Raw genomic sequence first — 19,567 nt, 5'->3', positions numbered from 1 at the left:
TCAGTCGGCTGAGCGTCCAACTTCGGCTCAGGTCATGGTCTTACAGCTCATGAGTTCGAGCCCCGCGTCGGGCTCTGTGCTCAGAGCCTGGAGCCTGCTTCAGATTCTGTGTCTCCCTCTTTCTCTGCCCCTTCCCCACTCGTGCCGTGTCTCTGTCTCTCAAAAATAAATAAACATTTTAAAAAACATGCCATCACGGTTACACTAATTGTAAGCTTTTCATTCAACATTCACAAATGTTTATGATTACTGAAGATTTTCAGTAATTATGATTATCGAAGATCCCATGTTCTCTTCAATCCTCTACGAAAACCAGCCCAAAATCTCTGTGTTCTCAGTGACATTTTTATTAAGAAACGTAATGCAGTACCCCAAATAGAAAATTTTATCTACCTCTGTTTAAGAATTCCAAGACACATTTCCAGGATAAAACCATCTGTATCCAGACACACAGAACCAGTAGGATATATAATATAGAGAGATTTATTTTAAGGAATTGGCTCCCGCCATTGTAGAGGCTTGGCAAGCCCCAAATCTGCCGAGGAGGCTGGCAGGCTAGAGACCCAGGAAAGAGCTGTCGTTTGAGTCCAAAGGCAGTCTGCTGGCAGAATCGCCTCTGCTTCCAGGGAGGTCATTTTTTTAAATGAGGCTTTCAACTGAGTGGATGAGGCCCACCCACATCATGGAGGATATTTCACTTTACTCAGTTTACTGCCTTAAATGTTCGTCTCATCTACAAAAGCCCCTTCACAGAAACATCTAGAATATGTTGGACCAAATAGCTGAGTGCATGGCCCAACCAAGCTGACACAAAAAATTAACCATCCTGACATTTTGGGTGGTTTTATTTGCAAAAATAATTAGAGTCTCTGTAGATCTGTCACAGGGGGTGTGTGGAAAGAGACCTCTGGAGGTCCTGTGACCTGGACGGACAACAGGACGCTCTACCTGAGAGACTGATCTTCAGCTCATCTAGTCTTGCAGTGAATTCTCAGACTCTTCTGAGGTTGCTACCGGTTACACCTACGGAGTACCTATGCACATAGCCAGCAGAGCAACTGGAAAGAGGCAGATGGGTAGAGATATCCTGAATCCTTCCGTTTGCAAACAATCTGACCAATTCCCATCCCCATCAGACAGTGTCAGAAGTAGGTGAGAAGTCCTGTGAGCCTTCAGGGCCAGAAGTTGAACAACCTCGCCTGGGAAGATGCCCCTGTGTGCCCCACACTGAGCCATCCACACACAGTTAAGTTTTCATGCCATTTACCTACACTCAAGGAAATTGTATCGTCTGCCTGTGTCTAGTGGGGTCTTCCAATCGAGGGGCTTGACAGCCTGTTTGTTATCAAACATAGCAGTAAATCCGCTACAGCAATAGCACTGATACCAAAGTCCAAGCCCATCCCCAAAGCACACGGTACCACCTTGCACATAAAAGCTTTAATGTGGGCTTAGAAACACTTCCCACGTTGTGTTAAATACATACCACACTATTCAAAAACATTAATCAGTGCAATCTGTTAAACAGATGCAGAGAGTAATAAACTGTCTTTTCAGTATAATCTTGAAATCACTTACTTCTGTAATGTTTTCCACCCCCAGGAATGTGAAACCTATAAATATCTTGTTAGAGCAAAATCATTTCCAATTTCTTGTCCAACAGCCCCCTACAATCCCTCAAAGTATTTGCATTTTTTCCTAGTTGAGTAACAATTATCAATTCTCTGGAACATCAAGTTCAATTTTACTGGTGAAGGAGATGGAGTAGAGAAGAAGATGGCAGGGAAGGAGGGAAGGAAGAAGGGAGAAGGTAAGAAAGGGAAGGAAAAGAAAGAGGGAGAGGGGGAGGAGAATGCATTTTAAAAGTTTCAAATCAGCCATGGGCTTGAATTAAGCGAAAAAGGCTATCTTCAGAATAATATGATCAAATTATAATACTTCTGACATACAAAGAAAAGCAAGCTTTCTTTGAAGTGAAAGTAGAATATTAACAAGACAAGAAAAATCAAGTGTGAGAATCTACCTATGAGCAAAAACTAGAACACTGTGGTTTCTAAAACACGCCTCTTGATTACCTCTTGTTTGGACACCATGATAGCTTAAAAATATTATGAATAGTTCTGTGAGAGTGATAACGACAGTCTTTTTAAGCAAATCACATACCTAGAAGAATGGGATTTGGTATACAGCCCATCCATATTACTTTAAAATGAAGTAAACTATGGTTTGCAAAATGATTTCACTTGACGAGGCCATTTTGCCAGAGTGAAAATGTGCAGGGCATTGAGCGCTCATCTTCAGCATGAGAAACGATGGCAAACATTATTGATTTAGAAACAAAGCTACCTCTTCAGGTAAGCAAGATTTGAATTAAACAAAGAAATGCAGATTTGCAAGTTACAGAATTTGGGTGTAAGAGCTGGAAGGTGTCTTGGTGACCAGCCTAGGTTCTTTGCTTTACAGACAGCTCCTTCCATTCTGGAAGGCTTACAAGGCTTATATGGTTCAACCAAGGCTAAATTAAGTAGCAAATCTGGCATTCAGCTCAAACTTCCAGACTCAGGTTCAATGCTCTTATGGTGGTGCTCCCCCAGGTGGTATTTTTGGTGTACTGTGCTCTGATTATCTGTGTCCTCAAAATTCGTATGTTGAAATCCTAACGCTCGTGGTGATGGAATGGGGATGTATGTGGGCCTTTGGAGGTGTTTCGCTTATGAGAGTAGAGCCCTCGTGAATAGGATGACGGTTCTTTGAGGTTTCAGAGAGCTCCCTAGCCCCCTCCACCATGTGAGGACACCGTGAGAAGTCTCTGTTGTCTATAAGCTACCCAGGCAGTGGTATTTTGTGACAGCAGTCTGAAAGGACGAAGACAATATGTGAAGTACGTTTGGCAATTTACAAAGCACTCTCATCTAGAGGCTCTGCTGTGTCTGTTTCAATGAATACAATTCATGGTTACTAGTAACCACATACAAATCCAGTGTTTCACATCAACCTGATCAGAAGTAAAACCCTCACTGAGCACCAAACCAGGGAATGTAGAAGTAGGAGACGCAGTTTTTTCTACCCAAAGAGCCACAAGCTACTTGAGAAGAGCAAAATACCACCTGAAACAGCACCAAAGTCATAATGGGATGTGGTTCAAATTATTAGTGTTAAATAAAGGATTTTGGAAAAAGGTCCATGATAAATATTAAATTGAATGGGTTGAGAGGTCCATCTCCAGCCACGAGAGAATAACTTCTGGAACTGGACGGGACCTTCGCTCAAAGAGACTGTTTCAGGCAGTTAGACAACAGGCACCCCAGTACTGTGATCCTTGAAAGAAGGGAAACAAATGAGATGAACCTTGTGATCCCCAATTTCTGTCTGGAGGCATTTACTAGATTCCAGTACACAGGGGGTAAATACAGAGGATGGGCTTATAGAGCTGTGAAGATAAAATCTGTGTTTGAGGAGTGCCTGGGTGGCTCCGTCAGTTGAGTGTCCAACTCTTGATTTCAGCTCAGGTCATGATCTCACGTTTCATGAGTTCGAGCCCCACGATGGGCTCTGTGCTGACAGCGTAGAGACTGCTTGGGATTCTCTGTCTCCTTCTCTCTCTGCCCTTGCCCCACTCATTCCCTCTCTCTTTCTCTCAAAAACTAAATAATTTCTTTTAAAAAAATCTGCGTTTGAGGAGGCTGAGATATGCAGCTCATAGGAAGAAGAAAGCTCTGTAGGAAAAGAGGGCCAGAAATCTGCAGACAGGTCCGTGTCTTTGGCTCTAGACTAAGCTACATCATCATAGCATGAAACTCCATGAGCCAGGCAAAGAATAAACAGGGAAAGGACAGTTACCAGGGTCCTGTTAGCTGAACAAATATCAGGAGTCTCACAGGGAGAATGGGAGATGGTCAAGATTAGAACAACCCTGGTGGAAAGAACTCTTTCAGCCCTGGGACAATTCCCTGCCTTAGGAAATGGGGCTATACTAGCCCTGGTGGAAAGGTATTCTACCTGCCCTATAGAAGCTCTAAAAGCCCCAGAGGAGTCACACTGTCAAAGATGAAAGGAAAACCAGAAATCACGCAATTGTATTTGGAGACTTTAATGTTCCTCTCTCAGTAATTCATAGAACATGTAGACAGAAAATCAGTAAACACACAGAATTCTTAAACAACACAATCCGCCAACATGACTTAATTAATATTTGGAAAACATTACAGCCAATCACTGAAGAGTTTGTACTGTTTTCAAGGATACATTGACTAAGATAAGTTGCATCGTGAAACTAGTCTAGATACGTTTAAAATAACTGAAATCCAAAAGAGCGTATTCTTTGACCACAACAGGACTAAGTATCAATAATAACAACAACAAAATCTGGAAAATCCTCAAGTATTTGGAAATGAAACACTTCTAATTAGCACAAATGTCAAAAAATAAAAATAAAACGGAAATGAGAAAACATTTTGAACTGAATTTAAAAAAAAAGACATCATGACATATCAAAATACATGAGGTGTTGCTCGGTGTTTTAGACAAAATTTTATAGTATTGAAAGTCTGTGTTAAAAAAAGATGGCGACCCAAGCATCTAAGCTTACATCTTAAGGAGCCAGAAAATGAGTACATTAAAACCCTAAGTAAACAGAAGAAAATAGAGGTACAAGCAGCAATCAAAGAAATAGAAAACAAAGAAACAACGGGGAAAATATTTAAGAAACCAAAAGCTGGTTCTTTGAAACATAAATAAAATTGACAAAAATCTAACTACACTAACAAAGATAAAGAGAGAGAAAGCGCAAATTGGCCATATTAAGAACACCTTATAGACAATAAAATAAGGAAACATTATGAACAGGTCTATGCCAATAAATTAGACAATTATACGAAATGGACAAATTCCTTGAAAGACGCAAATGGCCAAAACTAACACAAGAAATGTAGAAATTGGAACAGCCCAGCTTCTGTTAAGGTTTCTCAGTCCCCAATCCCTCTTCTTGACCTGCTTTGTGAGACTGCAGCTGGGCCCTGGAAACATGTCTCTCTTGTTGGGTAGCAGAGAGGTGCTGGAGGAGGAGCTTGCCGTCCTGTCCCAGGGTGTTTTCCCTCCTTGCCCCTGTGGTGTGTGGCCAGTGGGAGCATTTGGCACACTGTGACTCACCCCTTCCAGGAGGGCTGGGACGAGCAGTGGTATTCACCCTCCAGTGATGTTCCCCAACACCCCCCGTGGTTTCCCAGAAGTTTCACCGGCACCACAAAGGGGTAACTTTCCAGGGAGTTTCAGGGGTAGCCCAGGAGGCAGCTTGTCTATGTTCCTCACACACCCCAGAGGGTGGTTTCCTGCCTGTCAGCCCAGGATTCAGCATCTCAGCGAACTTCTATGCCATCCACAGCCACACCATCTCTACTAGACCGAGTCTCAGCTTTGCAAAGAAGCCCTCGTCCAAATTTGCCCCTTCCTTGAGTACTCTGCCCTTGCCGATAAGTGGCCGGTCTCTATACCCGCTATTTCTGTAACCTTTGGAATTCTCATTACCCCTTAGTAGTTAATCCCATTACCAGTTAATAACTTCGTTTTTTCTGGTGTGGCTTCTGTCCTGGACTGTGACTGATACCAGTGATAGAGTCTAAGATAGAAGAACCTCACAGAGTGTTTCAGAAGATAAAAGAGGTAAGGAAGGGACACTTCCCAAATGATTTTATGAGGTTGTTACCAAAACCAGACAAAAATAGAAAAACAAACAAAAAAATAAAAAACTGGACCGACATTCTGCATAAATGTAGACATAAAAACCTTTAACCAAATATTGGCAAATCAAATCCACTAATATATAAACGAAGAAATAAACCCCACTTGTCATATGTCAGGAACACAAAGTTGCTTTAATGTTTGAAAATCAAACAAAATGATGTACTACCTTAATAGAAGAAAGGAGAAAAATCATTTAATCACTTAATGGTGAGACATTTTCCCCCTTAAGATCATGAAAAGGCAAGAATGTCTGCTCTTCCCACTTTTTCTCTATGTTGTTCTGAAGTCCCAACCAGTGCAATAAGGCAGAAATAAAGGCAGACATATTGCAAGAGAAGAAATCCTATCTGTTTCACAGATGACACTGTGTAGGTAGAAAATCCTAAAGAATTTACAAAAAAAAAAAAGCTAGTAGAATGAGTAATTTAGCAGTGTGGTTGGACTGCAGGTCAACAGAAGAAAAGCAAGTGTATTCTGAAATATGTGTATTGTAGAAATGTATTGTGATGCACACAACAAACAACTGAGAAATGAAATAAAAAATATCATTCACAGCATCAAAAAAATCACAAAATAATAAATTTAATAAAATACGTGCAAAACCTGTACCCTACAGAAAACTACAGAAATGGCTCAAATTATGGAAAGCCTAAAAATGTGGAGATGGAACATGTTCATGGATTGAAGGGCCAATATTACAAAGATATCCATTCTCTCCAAATTGATCTGTAATTTTAATGTAATCCCAAATAAAAATCGTGGAAGCTCTTTGCAGATATATACAAGGCGAGTCTAAAATATATATGGAAACTTCGCGTTTACCTGGATTAGACAAAACAATTTTGAAGAAGTTGGGAGGATTTAAACGGAGTTCCACACTGACTCTCAAGCTACTGTAATGAAGACAGTGTGGCATTTGCCTAAGGACAGCTATGTAGATCAATACAACAGAATGGAGAATTTATTTCTGGAGGTACACAGTGATAGGCAATTGATTTTTCACAAAGGATAGTGTTTTCAACAAATGATATTGGAAAAACTGAATATCCATACAGGAAAAAAAAAAAATGAATGTCAAACCTCACACCTCTCAGCATATGCCAAAAAAAATGCAAAATGGATCACAGACTGAATATAGAAACTAAAAGTATAACACTTATACAAGAAAAAAAGGGTAAGATCCTTATGAATTTAGAATAGACAAAGATTTCTTAGGATGCAAAAAAAAAAACCAAACAAACCCACAAACAAGCAAAAAAACCCAAACAAACAAACAACGGAAAAACAAAACCACCTACCATAAAGGAAAAAAATAAACTGCACTTCCAAATCAAAATTTTGCATTCTTGAAATGATACATACTTGGAGAAAACAATTTATAAAACATATATCTGAGTTTTAAAATTGAATCTGAGGGGCTCCTGGGTGGCGCAGTCGGTTAAGCGTCCGACTTCAGCCAGGTCACGATCTCGCGGTCCGTGAGTTCGAGCCCCGCGTCGGGCTCTGGGCTGACAGCTCGGAGCCTGGAGCCTGTTTCCGATTCTGTGGCTCCCTCTCTCTCTGCCCCTCCCCCGTTCATGCTCTGTCTCTCTCTGTCCCAAAAATAAATAAACATTGAAAAAAAAATAAATAAATAAAAGGTCTTGACCGACATTTAAAATTGAATCTGAAATATATAAAGAGCTCTTAATAAGACAGGAAACCTAATTTTTAAAATGAGCAAAAGGTACACAGACATTTCACAAAAGAAAACACATGAGTGACACAGAAGTCCGTGAAAAGATGCTCAACGTCTCATGCACTGTCACACACCCACACACCTGAAATCAGGCGGAGTAACAACATGAAGCTTTGGCGAGAGTGTGAAGCAACTGCAACTCTCAAACACGCTGCTGGGAGTGTAAAATCATACAGTCATTGTGGGAAACAGCTTAGCAGCTTCATATAAAGTTATACAGACACTCCCCTAAAGATCCAGCAATTTCACTCTTTGGTACTTATTAAGAAATGAAAACACACGTCCACACAGAGACTCATACACAAATGTTCGTGACAGGTTTATTTGCAACACCAGAAAGTGGGAGAAGGGGATGACAAACGGTCGCAGAACCATACAATGGAATATTCTTTGACATAAGGAGCAAACCGTTGATATAAACAGCAACATAGACAAATCTCAAAGCATTCTGCTGAATTAAAGAATTAATTAAAGAATTAAAGAAACTGAATTAAAGCATTCTGCTGAATTAAAGCAAGGACTACATAGTGGATGATGCCACTTTTATAACGTTTTAGAACAAGGAAAATTTATCAGCATCAATAGAAATCAGATCGATGGTTGCCTGAGACGGGTGCGGGTGAGAGGAAATTACGATAGGTGCACATGAGAACTTTCTGGGGGTAACAGAAATGTTCCACATCTTAGTTGGGGTGTTGGTTTTGTGGGTATTTCCACCTACCAAGGCTCACTGAACTGTACACTTAAAATGAGAACATTTTATCGTATGTGAATTCTGCCACAATAAACTTAAAAACATACGTAGAGACCGGAATGGAAATCACTTAAGACTTGGTTTTAATTTAAAATTTTTCTCTGTAATCTGATTTATTCTAATATTTACCTTCTTATTATAATAGAAATAGACAACTTTGTTAATTTCACCTATGTTGAACTATTACAAATTCCAAAATTGCAGAATTAGTCCCGTGAAGCTCTGAACTTTCATTATAAAAGAATTCCAGAATTTACTTTATCGACATGAATGATGTGAGTTGTTTCTAGGATGTCTATTAATGCTTAGATATCAATTACACTGCATGAGAAATATGCTCCCCATACTTAAATACAAACACATTTGTACTTTAATGAAATAAATGCATCAAATCACACAATATTAGAGAATGATCCAATTCTATGTACCAGCAGAAGCTTAGTGTTCCCCTTCTTCCGAGAGCAAAGACAAAATAATTCGTTAGCTGTTTTCGTCTGTCATCAGTGACACACAAGACAGACCACGAAAGGCACAATGAGATAAGACACAAGAAAACTGCTACAATATCATCTTGAGAGCCACGTGCAGCACTGGCTAGGTGGGATTCTCTTCTTCCTTCCAGCCACCTGGGAAGATGTTCTCAGAGAGTTTTAAGGGTTACACTAAAAGCTGGATCTAAAAGACTTAAAAACTGCAGATAACCCAATTAATCTGCTCACATTTATTACTGCAGAAGTAGATTTAGAGGTAGTTTATTAATGAGGCATTTTTCAAATCATCCACTCATCTATAATTCAAAAGCATCACTGTAAAAAGGAAAAGAAAAAATACTCTTTATAGAGTGTAAGATTAACATGTTGAAGTGGTTTTCAAAAAGCAGCATTTCCAGTGTTCTTCAGCTCCTTCTGGGGCGGCATTACCTCCAGACGAGGCCCTCAGCTCAGTCAGACACACAGTCCACCTCTGTGAAGATCAAGTCACTGCCCTCTGCACGAGCCCTTGCACACAAGATGAAGAAAGCGAGCTCAGCATTAAAGCCAAGGCTTCAAGGTGTGAACCACCCAAACCACCCCTAACAACAGGACCCCTGTACAGCTTGAACTTTAGGGGCCATATCGGGTAATGTTACAGATTCACGTGTCTCCCCTCGGCATTAGTTTTAAAAATATCTTCCAGAAGATCAAGCAAAAATATATTTCTCTCCCCATTTACTCTTCACTATTTTTAGTCTCTGAGAGGCTCATGTATTGATCCATCAAGGCAAGAATTGGCTCTGAACCAAAACCAAAAAGAAAGAAAGAAAATCCAAGGAGTGTTCTACGGTGCTCTGTGAATATTAGCTTGTGGCTTCCACATGAAAGTTGTCAAACTGTGCAAATTCAAAAGAGTGAGTTCCAATCGCGGCCCAGCCATTCTTCGGGAAACTCACAGGGATATTCTTCCAGACAGACTTGCCATTCAACGTGCCAGAGGAGAAACGGCCCTGGAGGAAAGACAAATGTACCCCTTGAAGACGTATGAAAATGATCCTCTGAGGTCTGTTTCTTAATACGTGTGGCCAATCTATTCCGTGGAGCGAACATCCTTCTCACTTAAGACCATGGCAAAACACAATTCCACAGGTTTGAGCGCAAGTTTGAAATACAGGAAATATTCTCTGAGGAAATTCTTACCTACTTATGTAAATAGTTTCCGAAGCACAAGGAATAAATACCTTGATATTTCCTTGTCCCCCACCAAAATGCTCTAAACCAACAGAAATGTAAAACTTTTCCTAACTTTGTAAAGTTTTAAACAAAAGCCCACTGAAAGAAAGAAACATTTGTAATTTGCAAGTACGTGCATGCTCACATGTTGTGGCTAACGGCCACCAGCTTTTCGGACGTGACTACCGGATCCAAAGCTTCCGTTTACCTAAATCCGTTTTGTTCCATGTACAAATTATCACCTCAAAGTCATATGGAGAGCCCACCCTCAAGTTATAAAACTAGGAACCGTCAGTTAAACTGATGTTGGGGTGGGAGGGTCAGGGGTAAGAAGGGAGACGTCCAGAGAAATGAATGACTTACTGGTCACCGACACAGAAAGACAAAAATAACTCCCTCAGATAGTGGCCATTCCTACCTAGCCAAGTGCCTGGCACACAGGGGAAAATAAATGCCAGCTCTTGTCATCATTATTATAGCACATTTACGAGCGTATCAACTGCAGCTGAACATTTAAAAGTAGCTAATTTCAAAGGGTGAAGAGCTAACGATCCAAAGCACTGGGCTACGGATCAAAAGAAAACCTGTTTTTAGGTCACAGAATTGCAGTTCAATGGGTGTTCGTTTCGCCCTTTCATGTTACGGAGGGAGATACTGAGACGTGAGATTAAAAGTCAAAATCAGATTCACCAGCAGGGCTACAACTTGAATCATAGCTGCCCAACTCCACATTCAGGGCCGCACATATTCCCACCAGCACATGCGTGCACAGCCACACGTGTGCACAGCCACATGCAGCTCTCCAAGTGCTCACTGAACACCTTCCACCGCTAGGCCAACGGGGGGTATTAACACTGAGCCAATACGTAGCCATAGCGCGCAAGCATACATCACTTCCTCCTCCCCACCCCTGCCCTCTGGCCACTGGGCTGCTCCACACACGAGGCCTGTCACCAGCAGGGTCCCTCCCACGAGGCCTGTCACCAGCAGGGTCCCTCCCACGAGGCCTGTCACCAGCAGGGTCCCTCACACGAGGCCTGTCACCAGCAGGGTCCCTCACATGAGGCCTGTCACCAGCAGGGTCCTCTGCTCAAGGTGCTCTTCCCATCGGGCAGGGCTCAGCTCAAAGCGCACCAGCTCCGAGAGCATCTCCCCTGCCTCTCTAACTAGACACTCTGGACAGTGGAGCTCGTTCACCTCACTGTCCCGTTTTGTCTTCACCATGTGACTAACTGATTTGGGTTGTTTTTACCGTCTTAGAACCAGAGGCAGCCAACTATGGCCCACAAGCCAGCCACCTGTTTCTATAAATAAAATGTTATCGGAACAAAGCCACACGCGTCCATTTATCTACTGTCCGTGGCTGCTGTCTCACTACAAAAGCAGAGTTGAGTAAAGTTGCACAGACTACATGGCCCACGAAGCCTAAAATATTTACTGTCTGGCCCCTTACAAAGGGTTTGCCAACCCCTGCCCTAGAGAATACAGGCTCCAGGAGAGCAGGAACCGTGTGTGTCTTCATTACTGCTGCATCCCTTACCACCTAGAAAAGGACACATAAGAGGTGCTTCATAGAAATGTGTGGAATGAAACAATAAGACACATTTAACCCCAAACAACCTTACAGAAGTTATGTCCCTTTTACAGACCAGGAAACAGAAGCTCAAAGAAATGAAATAACTTTCGGGGAGTCAGGATGCATCAGCAAGGAAATATGAATGCTGCTCTGCTTGGTTCAAACATGCCTACTGCTAAGAATATTCACTCGAGTCAAGAAGTGCTTACCATGTAACAAGTACCGTACCAAACGCTCATATATATAATCTCATTTGATCTTCATAGGAAGGATATGATATTATGGATATTCCTGATATTATGGACGGGAAAACAAAAGCTGAGCAACATAAAACACTTGCAGGTGGAACATAGTAAGGCTTCAGTCTATCGCTCTAACCACCACCTCAGTAGTGCTGAGAAGCAGTGAAAGAGGGCCAAGGACAAAATGATATAAAATCCTCCTAAATGCCGGTCTCGGGGATGGTAAAAGGAGGAAAACAAACACTGAAGCTGGCCTCACAGTGCTTTCAGTCTGATACACAGCCTGTGGGCTAGTTTCAAACCAGATCTGTTACCGGTAAAGCTGTCGTCGTCTGTGATTATGGATCTACAGTGGGGAGAGAAACACGATAGGAAGAGGCAAGCTGAGGGACAACTGGTTATTTTAACTGGAAAACCATGACCTTCATAATTTCGCTAATGCCAGTACCTGGCATGTAGGTGACCAATGAAAGACTTAAGTAAAAAAATATAAAAATCCTCATATTAGCTGTAATTTGGAAAATGGACCATCGAACAAGATGTTGTTTTGCTTTGCCTTTTCATTCATGCAAAAAACTATTTGCCAAGTGCTATTAAAGGACTGGGAATTTAGGATGAACAAGAAAGGCAAGGCCCCCGTTCCATGGAGCTTACGCTCTAGCGGGAGACATACCCACCAACTCACACAATAAAGAAAAGCTAAGCGGTACAAGGCGTGTGAAGAACTCAACCAGGAGACAGGGGCTTGACCAGACTGCAGAGTGGGAGCAGGCCTCGAAGTGCCCAGAGTTGAAACGCGAGAGGGAAGCCGGGTGCTCCCGGCCGACGGAACAGGAGACGGTGGGGCTGGGGCTGGGGCTGGCGCGGGTGTTAAGTCTGCAAAATCCCCGCCTGTTCCAGTGGCGAGACCGGAGCTAATTTCTAGAAGTTACAAGTCACTTTTTATTAAAGAGATACCAGAAGATACACCTCGAACAGTTCAGAGTGACTGTATCAGAGGCACAGGACAACGCATGGGGTGAGGAGGAAGGAGCAAGCAGGGGCCCAGAAGGCACCTGTTTCCAACAAGCCCTTCTGATTTTCTTACCCCTGTCTACAAAGCACCTGAGAAAAATTAAGGACATTTATTTTTTAAATCCCTTTCATGGTTTCAAAAAATTCAAAACATTGCTAAAAATAAGCCTAACAAGAAGTATGCAAGAACCACTAAATAAAACTGGAGGACACAGTGGCAAATGCAGCCTGTTCTTGTCCTCATGGTCTTGCGGGGGGCAAACACACCATTCTAAAAAAAAGTTGGCTTTGCCCAAATTGATGTATAAATTTTCAACGTAATACTGGCTGCATTTTTCATGGAATCGAAAAGGTGTTTTAAAAGTTCACATACAAGAAATAAATATACTTTTTTTTTTTTAATTTACAAAGGATAATTTGGAAAAAGAAATCATGAGGGACTTGCCCTCGGGGGCATCCATTCACTCACTCGCCAGAATTCACCAGGCTCTTGCTCTGATGGCAGACGTGCCAGGAATGCCGTAGAGCCAGCAGTGTTTGGTGAAAGAGGCCTGTCACTGAAGGAGCCATTTTCTAGTGAAGGGAGGAGGCGAGGGCAAAAACCATCAGCAGAATCTGTGTGACGTCAGGAGGTAAGAAAAATAAACTGGCGGGGGGGGGGGGGGTTGGGGGTGGAGGGGAGGGACACAAAAGGAGGTGGGTGCTATTTTATATAAGGTGGTCAGGAAAGAACCTGAAGGAAGTAAAGGGGTAAACTGTGTAATCAAGTGTTTTATTTATTTATTTTTTAATGTTTATTTATTTTTGAGAGAGACAGAGAAAGAATGTGAGTGGGTTAGGGGCAGAGAGAGAAGGAGACACAGAAGCAGAAGCAGGCTCCAGGCTGTCAGCACAGAGCCCGACGCGGGGCTCAAACTCACAAGCCGTGAGATCATGACCTGAGCCACAGTCGGACGCTCCACCGACTGAGCCACCCAGGCGCCCCTGTAATCGAGTGTTTTAAAGAGTGATACTGGATAAGACAAAGCACTATAAAGAACAAAGTTCAGAAAGAAGCCTATGCACATGTGATGATTTGTTACATCAAAGAGTTAGCCTTCAAATCATAGACAAAAGGACGGTCTGTGGTAATAAATGATGATGGCTATCCATTCGTTTAAAAAAAATTATATTGGGATCTTCCCCTTATGATTCACAAATAAATTCCAGATGTATTAAAGACTCCAACAGGAAAAAAAAAATCCTCAACTTTGTTTAGTTTAGAGGAAAAGAAATGTTCCTAACCGTGAGAAAGGTGCAGGCTTTCTTAAATAAAACATAAAAGCACTGAAAAAAAAGTGAAATACTTGACAGCACCAAAATTTAAAACTTCTATCTGCTAAACATACCATTAGAAATTAAAACACACAAGGGGCGCCTGGGTGGCGCAGTCGGTTAAGCGTCTGACTTCAGCCAGGTCACAATCTCGCGGTCCGTGAGTTCGAGCCCCGTGTCAGGCTCTGGGCTGATGGCTCAGAGCCTGGAGCCTGTTTCCGATTCTGTGTCTCCCTCTCTCTCTGCCCCTGCCCCGTTCATGCTCTGTCTCTCTCTGTCCCAAAAATAAATAAACGTTAAAAAAAAAAAAAAAAAGAAAGAAAAGAAATTAAAACACACAAGACACAAAAAATATTTGTAACATAAGTAACAGAAAATGGATGACTACTCAAAATAGGGGCGCCCGGGTGGCTCAGTCGGTTGAGCGTCCAACTCCGATTCAGGTCATGATCTCACAGTTTGTGAGTTCAAGCCCCGCGTCGGGCTCTGTGATGACAGCTCAGGGCCTGGAGCCTGTTTTGGATTCTGTGTCTCCCTCTCTCTCTGCCCCTCCCCCACTTGTGCTCTGTCTCTCTCTGCCTCTCAAAAATAAAATAAATGTGGGCGCCTGGGTGGCGCAGTCAGTTAGGCGTCCGACTTCAGCCAGGTCACGATCTCACGGTCCGTGAGTTCGAGCCCCGCGTCGGGCTCTGGGCTGATGGCTCAGAGCCTGGAGCCTGTTTCCGATTCTGTGTCTCCCTCTCTCTCTGCCCCTCCCCCGTTCATGCTCTGTCTCTTTCTGTCCCAAAAATAAATAAACGTAGAAAAAAAAAAAAATTTTTAAAAATAAAATAAATGTAAAAAAAAAAAAAGAAAATGGGTGACTACTCAAAATATATCATAAATTCATATGGATCCATCGGAAAAAGAAAACACAGTAAGAAAATGAGGAAAGAATGTGAATGGGTAACTTCAGAGAAGAGAAAAAACATATATACAAATAGCCAATAAACATAGTAAGATGTGCAACCTCCCTAATTATCCGGGAAATATAAATCACGTCAATTAGTTTGAAAAAAATCTTTAAAAACAGGTAATATATTATAACTGCTATAAAAGTGGATACAGCTTGGCTAGCAATAGGGCAGTATCTGTCAAGATTGTAAATGTAATTCCATTTCTAAACATCTGCCTGAACAAACACCAGCACGTGTGCACCCCAGGAGGCATGTAAAAGACCCCTCCCCTCTACCTGCAAGGAAAGCCAGCCCATCCTGCCTCCATTCACCAGAAGAGGAAAGAACGGGGAACAAAGTTGTGCCATCGAGTGTGGCAGAGTTAAATAAACTATGCCACACACAAACCAGATGTTCAAAGCCTACTGTTACTGCCTGGAAAATGTTACTGTATCATTTTTTGGTGGTTGGGCAAGAGATGAGAACAATTTCAAAAAGTTATCTGAATTCCGTATTTTACTGCTTGTTGTAACCTAAATCAAATTATGACAGAATTATAATGGCAGAGAGCAGTAGTATATTACACAGAAGAATTTTCTACACATCCCTTGAATGCGTGTCCATCAAGAACTCATGATTACTCAGCAATTTTGACAAGTATTTTTAGACATTCTTATCCTACAATTTATCTGGTACCTTCCATGACAAAAAATACTCATGGAAACCAACTTCTAAAAAATTGTACTTCTCTCTGAAAACCAAATTAGTCTCAACCACCGAAAATAAATTTATGTGATTTTGCTTATATCTATAAGCTCCAATTATAATCTTGGTTCAGGCCAACTTGGAAAAAAATAAATCAATTATTGACTATTTACCAACTACTCCTGAGTTGAAAAAAACAAAACCAAAATTTAAAAAAATCGTGGGGTGATAAAGTCAACAGTTGATGGTTCTCATACAGGTTTACCCTGACATATACTATCACCCTAGAGTCTGCTGGTATCCCAGCAGATTCTCTGCCTATTTCCATCACTGTATTTATCACACTTTTCCCCCTCTCATTTGAGGACAGAAAATGCTAGAAAAGCACAAGAAAAGAATATTTTACCTCCAGGTATTCTGATCAGCAATACTTACCTTAATAATTAATGTGAGCGTATACCATCTTTTCGCTGTAACGTCAACATGTCCTAAAGCATATATGATCCATCCAGCTGCAACACACAAAGATTATCCTAATTGATATATTTTTAAAATCTAAATCACAGAATCACATAGCTCAGTGGGGATTCTCAGGAGGCATGTGTATGCAGTAAAGTAAACCTTAACAAAGATCCACATTTCCAGATCTACTACTGATTTAAAACAAAACATCCTTCATTCGGGCATGCATTCCACAAGCACATACTGGGAGCCTACTCTGAGACATATATCATATGTGAGCTCACGGGAGAACCAGTGAAATAAATTTACAAACCATCCCCAGTATAATGTGTTGGCTTCTACAGTTCAGGCGTAGGTTTATACTTGACTGGACTGGATATAAAGAAAAAAGAGTGGTAGTCAAAGGTCACCGTAAGATTTCCAGCTAGTGTAACTGCTTACATAGACAGAGCGTGAACTGAGAATTAGAGAGAGAAAACAGTTAATCTGGGGATATGTTCTATCTGAACGGCTGAGAGAAAGCAGATGAGATGTTGAGTGGGCAGTTTAAAACACAAGAACAGGGGGGACTAAAGACGCAGATTTAAATCATTAGTTCTAATTCTACCACCAACTCATTTTGAGACTTTGGGAAAATCGATTAACCTCCCTGGTTTGGACTGGTTTCTGGTTTGGAAAATCAGTGAGGAATGTTCTAGATGGGTCATGCTATGATTCTGCAATTCCTACTCTGGTGTCCTTATTACCCACTCTTTCTTCATTACTTGTGGAGCCCTTTCCACCTAGCAAGAGGCAAAGAGTAACAAACTATAGGAGAGAAGATTTTTTTCACTAATGCAGGACAAAGTCAAGAGACTGAGAATCCAGGAAGAGGCAGCACCAATACTGTTTCCACAGAGCAGGGGGCACCAACACCACAGTGAATTAGACAGAATTCAACATGGACACACTCTAAGCACCTCTCCTGAATAAGATGCTATTCTACATAAGACAAGGGCTGTTAAGATGAATGAAAAGTGTCAAATTATTAACTACATTGGGAAACGGGCTATCTCCATTTTTAAAAAATGTTTATTTATTTTTGAGAGAGAGAGAAGGAGAGAACATGAGTGGGGGAGGAACAGAGAGAGAGAGAGAGAGAGAGAGAGAGAGAGAGAGAGAGAGAGAGAATCTCAAGCAGGCTCCCCAGTGTCAGGGCAGAGTCCGATACGGGGCTCTAACTCACAAACCTTAAGATCATGACTTGAGCGGAAATCAAGACTCAGACTCTTTACCTACTGAGCCACCCAAGCGCCCTCAGGGTATCTCCATTTTAAGCAGACCAACCCCTCTCCTTCTACTTCCCTAAGCATACCAGCACATTCTTATAGTCTTGCTTTTTACTTACGGTGTTTCTTGAGCATTCTCTCCTCACTACGTCCACATCACCCCAGGCTATGCAAATCCTATCCTGACCGCCTAGCTCAGCTCCACCTGAAAGAGCTCTACACAACCTTCTTTTCCACAGCCGCCTCTCTCATTAACTCTATGATTTTGAATCATTTGGTGTTGGCTCAAATGTGCTGAATCTCTTCCCAAATAGATGTCCAAGCACCTAGAGATGAAGCTCTCTCATCACACAGTAAGAAGCTCACAGCATATTTCAGAGTAAGTCATGCGCTACATACAGAAGAAGTCACTTACCTAGGTCACCTGTAACTTTGTAGGTTCCATTTGCAAAAATCCAGAAGAAAACTCCTCTAGCGCTTCTAATCAAGATACCACCTTTATTTACTCTTCCCGCAATGAACACGCCTCCCTTCTCAGGAGTCTCTATGTAAACATCACACCTCACAGTCAGGTTGGACCTGCAGAGTGAAACTGTTCATTAGCACCTTTTATTATGCCACTCCAGGTAAGGCACAAGTGTGTCATTTCACAGCCTCATGCCTCCAAACTTCTAATTGAGGTGAATATGTGACTTGCTAAGTCTGTGTTTGTGGCAGGGATGGGCTTCAAGAATCTTCATTGATGGGGGAAAAAAAAAAAAAAGAATCTTCATTGATAACAGTTTTAAGTTTTATGTGACTAAAGTTAAGCCATTTCGTTGCCTCTTTCAATGAGTTACTGGAAAATAGTATTTACGGTTTTTAAGTCTCTTAAGAACACACTTCTTGGGGTGCCTAGGCGGCTCAGTCTGTTGAGCAGCCAACTCTTTCAGATCAACTCATGATCTCACAGTTCATGTGTTCGAGCCCCGCATCAGGTTCTATACCCACAGCATGGAGCCTGCTTGGGATTCTCTCTCTCTCCCTCTCTCTTTGCCCCTCCCGCTCTCTCTCTCTCTCTCAAAATAAGTGAATAAACTTTAAAAAAAAAAAAAAGAACACATTTCTGATCTATGATAAAACAACTTGTCAACCTAAGAATATAATGTTAAAAGAAGTCTTTTTTCCTCATAGGAATGCATAAAAGGTCTGTTTCCATACAATTCTGAAAAAACAATTTACTAAATTTCCATCTGCTAAGAGAAGCAGTGAAGACAAAAGCTTGGAGCCCCTAGGAGAACATACTTTGGAGCTAATATTTACCTTTAACTCAAGCAAGACTTAAAAACCCCAGAAGAAAGATCTAAAGGTATTTCTCTGCAAAGACAGAGGCAACTCTCCTGACACTACAGCAGGGGTTTTCAAATTTGAGCAGCACTGAAATTGCCTGGAGGGCTTGTGAAAGTCAGTCTGTCAGCCCCAGCCCACAGCTTCTGACTCAGGTGGGTTGCGCTGGGCTCTTGAATCTGCATGTCTAGCAAATTCCCAGGTGATGCCGGTGCCACTGGTTCAGGAATCCTACTCTGAGAGCCATTTTCCCCTACAGAGCATCCCTGTCCCTATAGGGACAGTAAAACCCTGGCCCAGCATCACTGATCAACAGGGGCACATCAAAGGAGAGGAAATTCAGCCAACCAGCTACTACAGCTTTAACAGTGAGCTCTGCTCCAGGCTTCTTTTATAAACCCTACTAGATGCCTTCTGCAATGATACAACCACCCCAAGCCAAAATGATCTCTGAAAATAATTTACCTGCTACTCAAACTTGAACTGCGAACAGGAAAGCAAGCATGCACAAAGCCAAGTAATAAGGCAAGCAATTTACCTAAAAGAAAACTAAGAATGTCAAGAAATGTATTTTGGAAGCGGGAAAAGTTAGATCTAGAATTATGTGGCTTTTACACATCTCAGATTTTTATCAGTGAATTTTGCACAATAAAATTTTACTCTGTAATGAAAAATATAAAAGAAGTAGCTACAACAGGCACACAACAATCAGGAAAATCCACGTTGAATCATCTAACCAAAGCTGGGCTACTTTACAGAAAAGTCCAATGCAAAGTTAACAGAAGCAC

General features: G+C 41.7%; 1 protein-coding gene across 8 annotated transcripts in view; it reads right to left on the bottom strand.

Annotated features, from left to right (window-relative positions):
- GALC (galactosylceramidase) overlaps positions 1 to 19,567 on the bottom strand; it is a 151,585-nt gene that overhangs the window by 79,086 nt on the left and 52,932 nt on the right. For 5 of the 8 annotated variants that reach the window (XM_025918959.2, XM_086709078.1, XM_086709081.1 and 2 more), the window contains 3 exons: positions 17,869 to 18,032; positions 16,159 to 16,235; positions 8,968 to 9,714 (listed from right to left, as the gene is read on the bottom strand). In XM_025918959.2, the coding sequence (XP_025774744.1) occupies positions 9,568 to 9,714; positions 16,159 to 16,235; positions 17,869 to 18,032 (388 nt within the window). In that variant the 3' untranslated portion in view covers positions 8,968 to 9,567. Of the gene's footprint in view, positions 1 to 8,967; positions 9,715 to 16,158; positions 16,236 to 17,868; positions 18,033 to 19,567 lie in introns of those variants that run through there. The other 3 variants (XM_086709075.1, XM_086709077.1, XM_086709076.1) reach the window with 1 other exon arrangement.

Source organism: Puma concolor, chromosome B3 (assembly GCF_028749965.1).
Source record: "Puma concolor isolate L17-30 chromosome B3, mPumCon1.1.hap2, whole genome shotgun sequence".
Classification (NCBI taxonomy): domain Eukaryota; kingdom Metazoa; phylum Chordata; class Mammalia; order Carnivora; family Felidae; genus Puma; species Puma concolor.
This window is presented reverse-complemented; position numbering and strand designations above follow the sequence as displayed.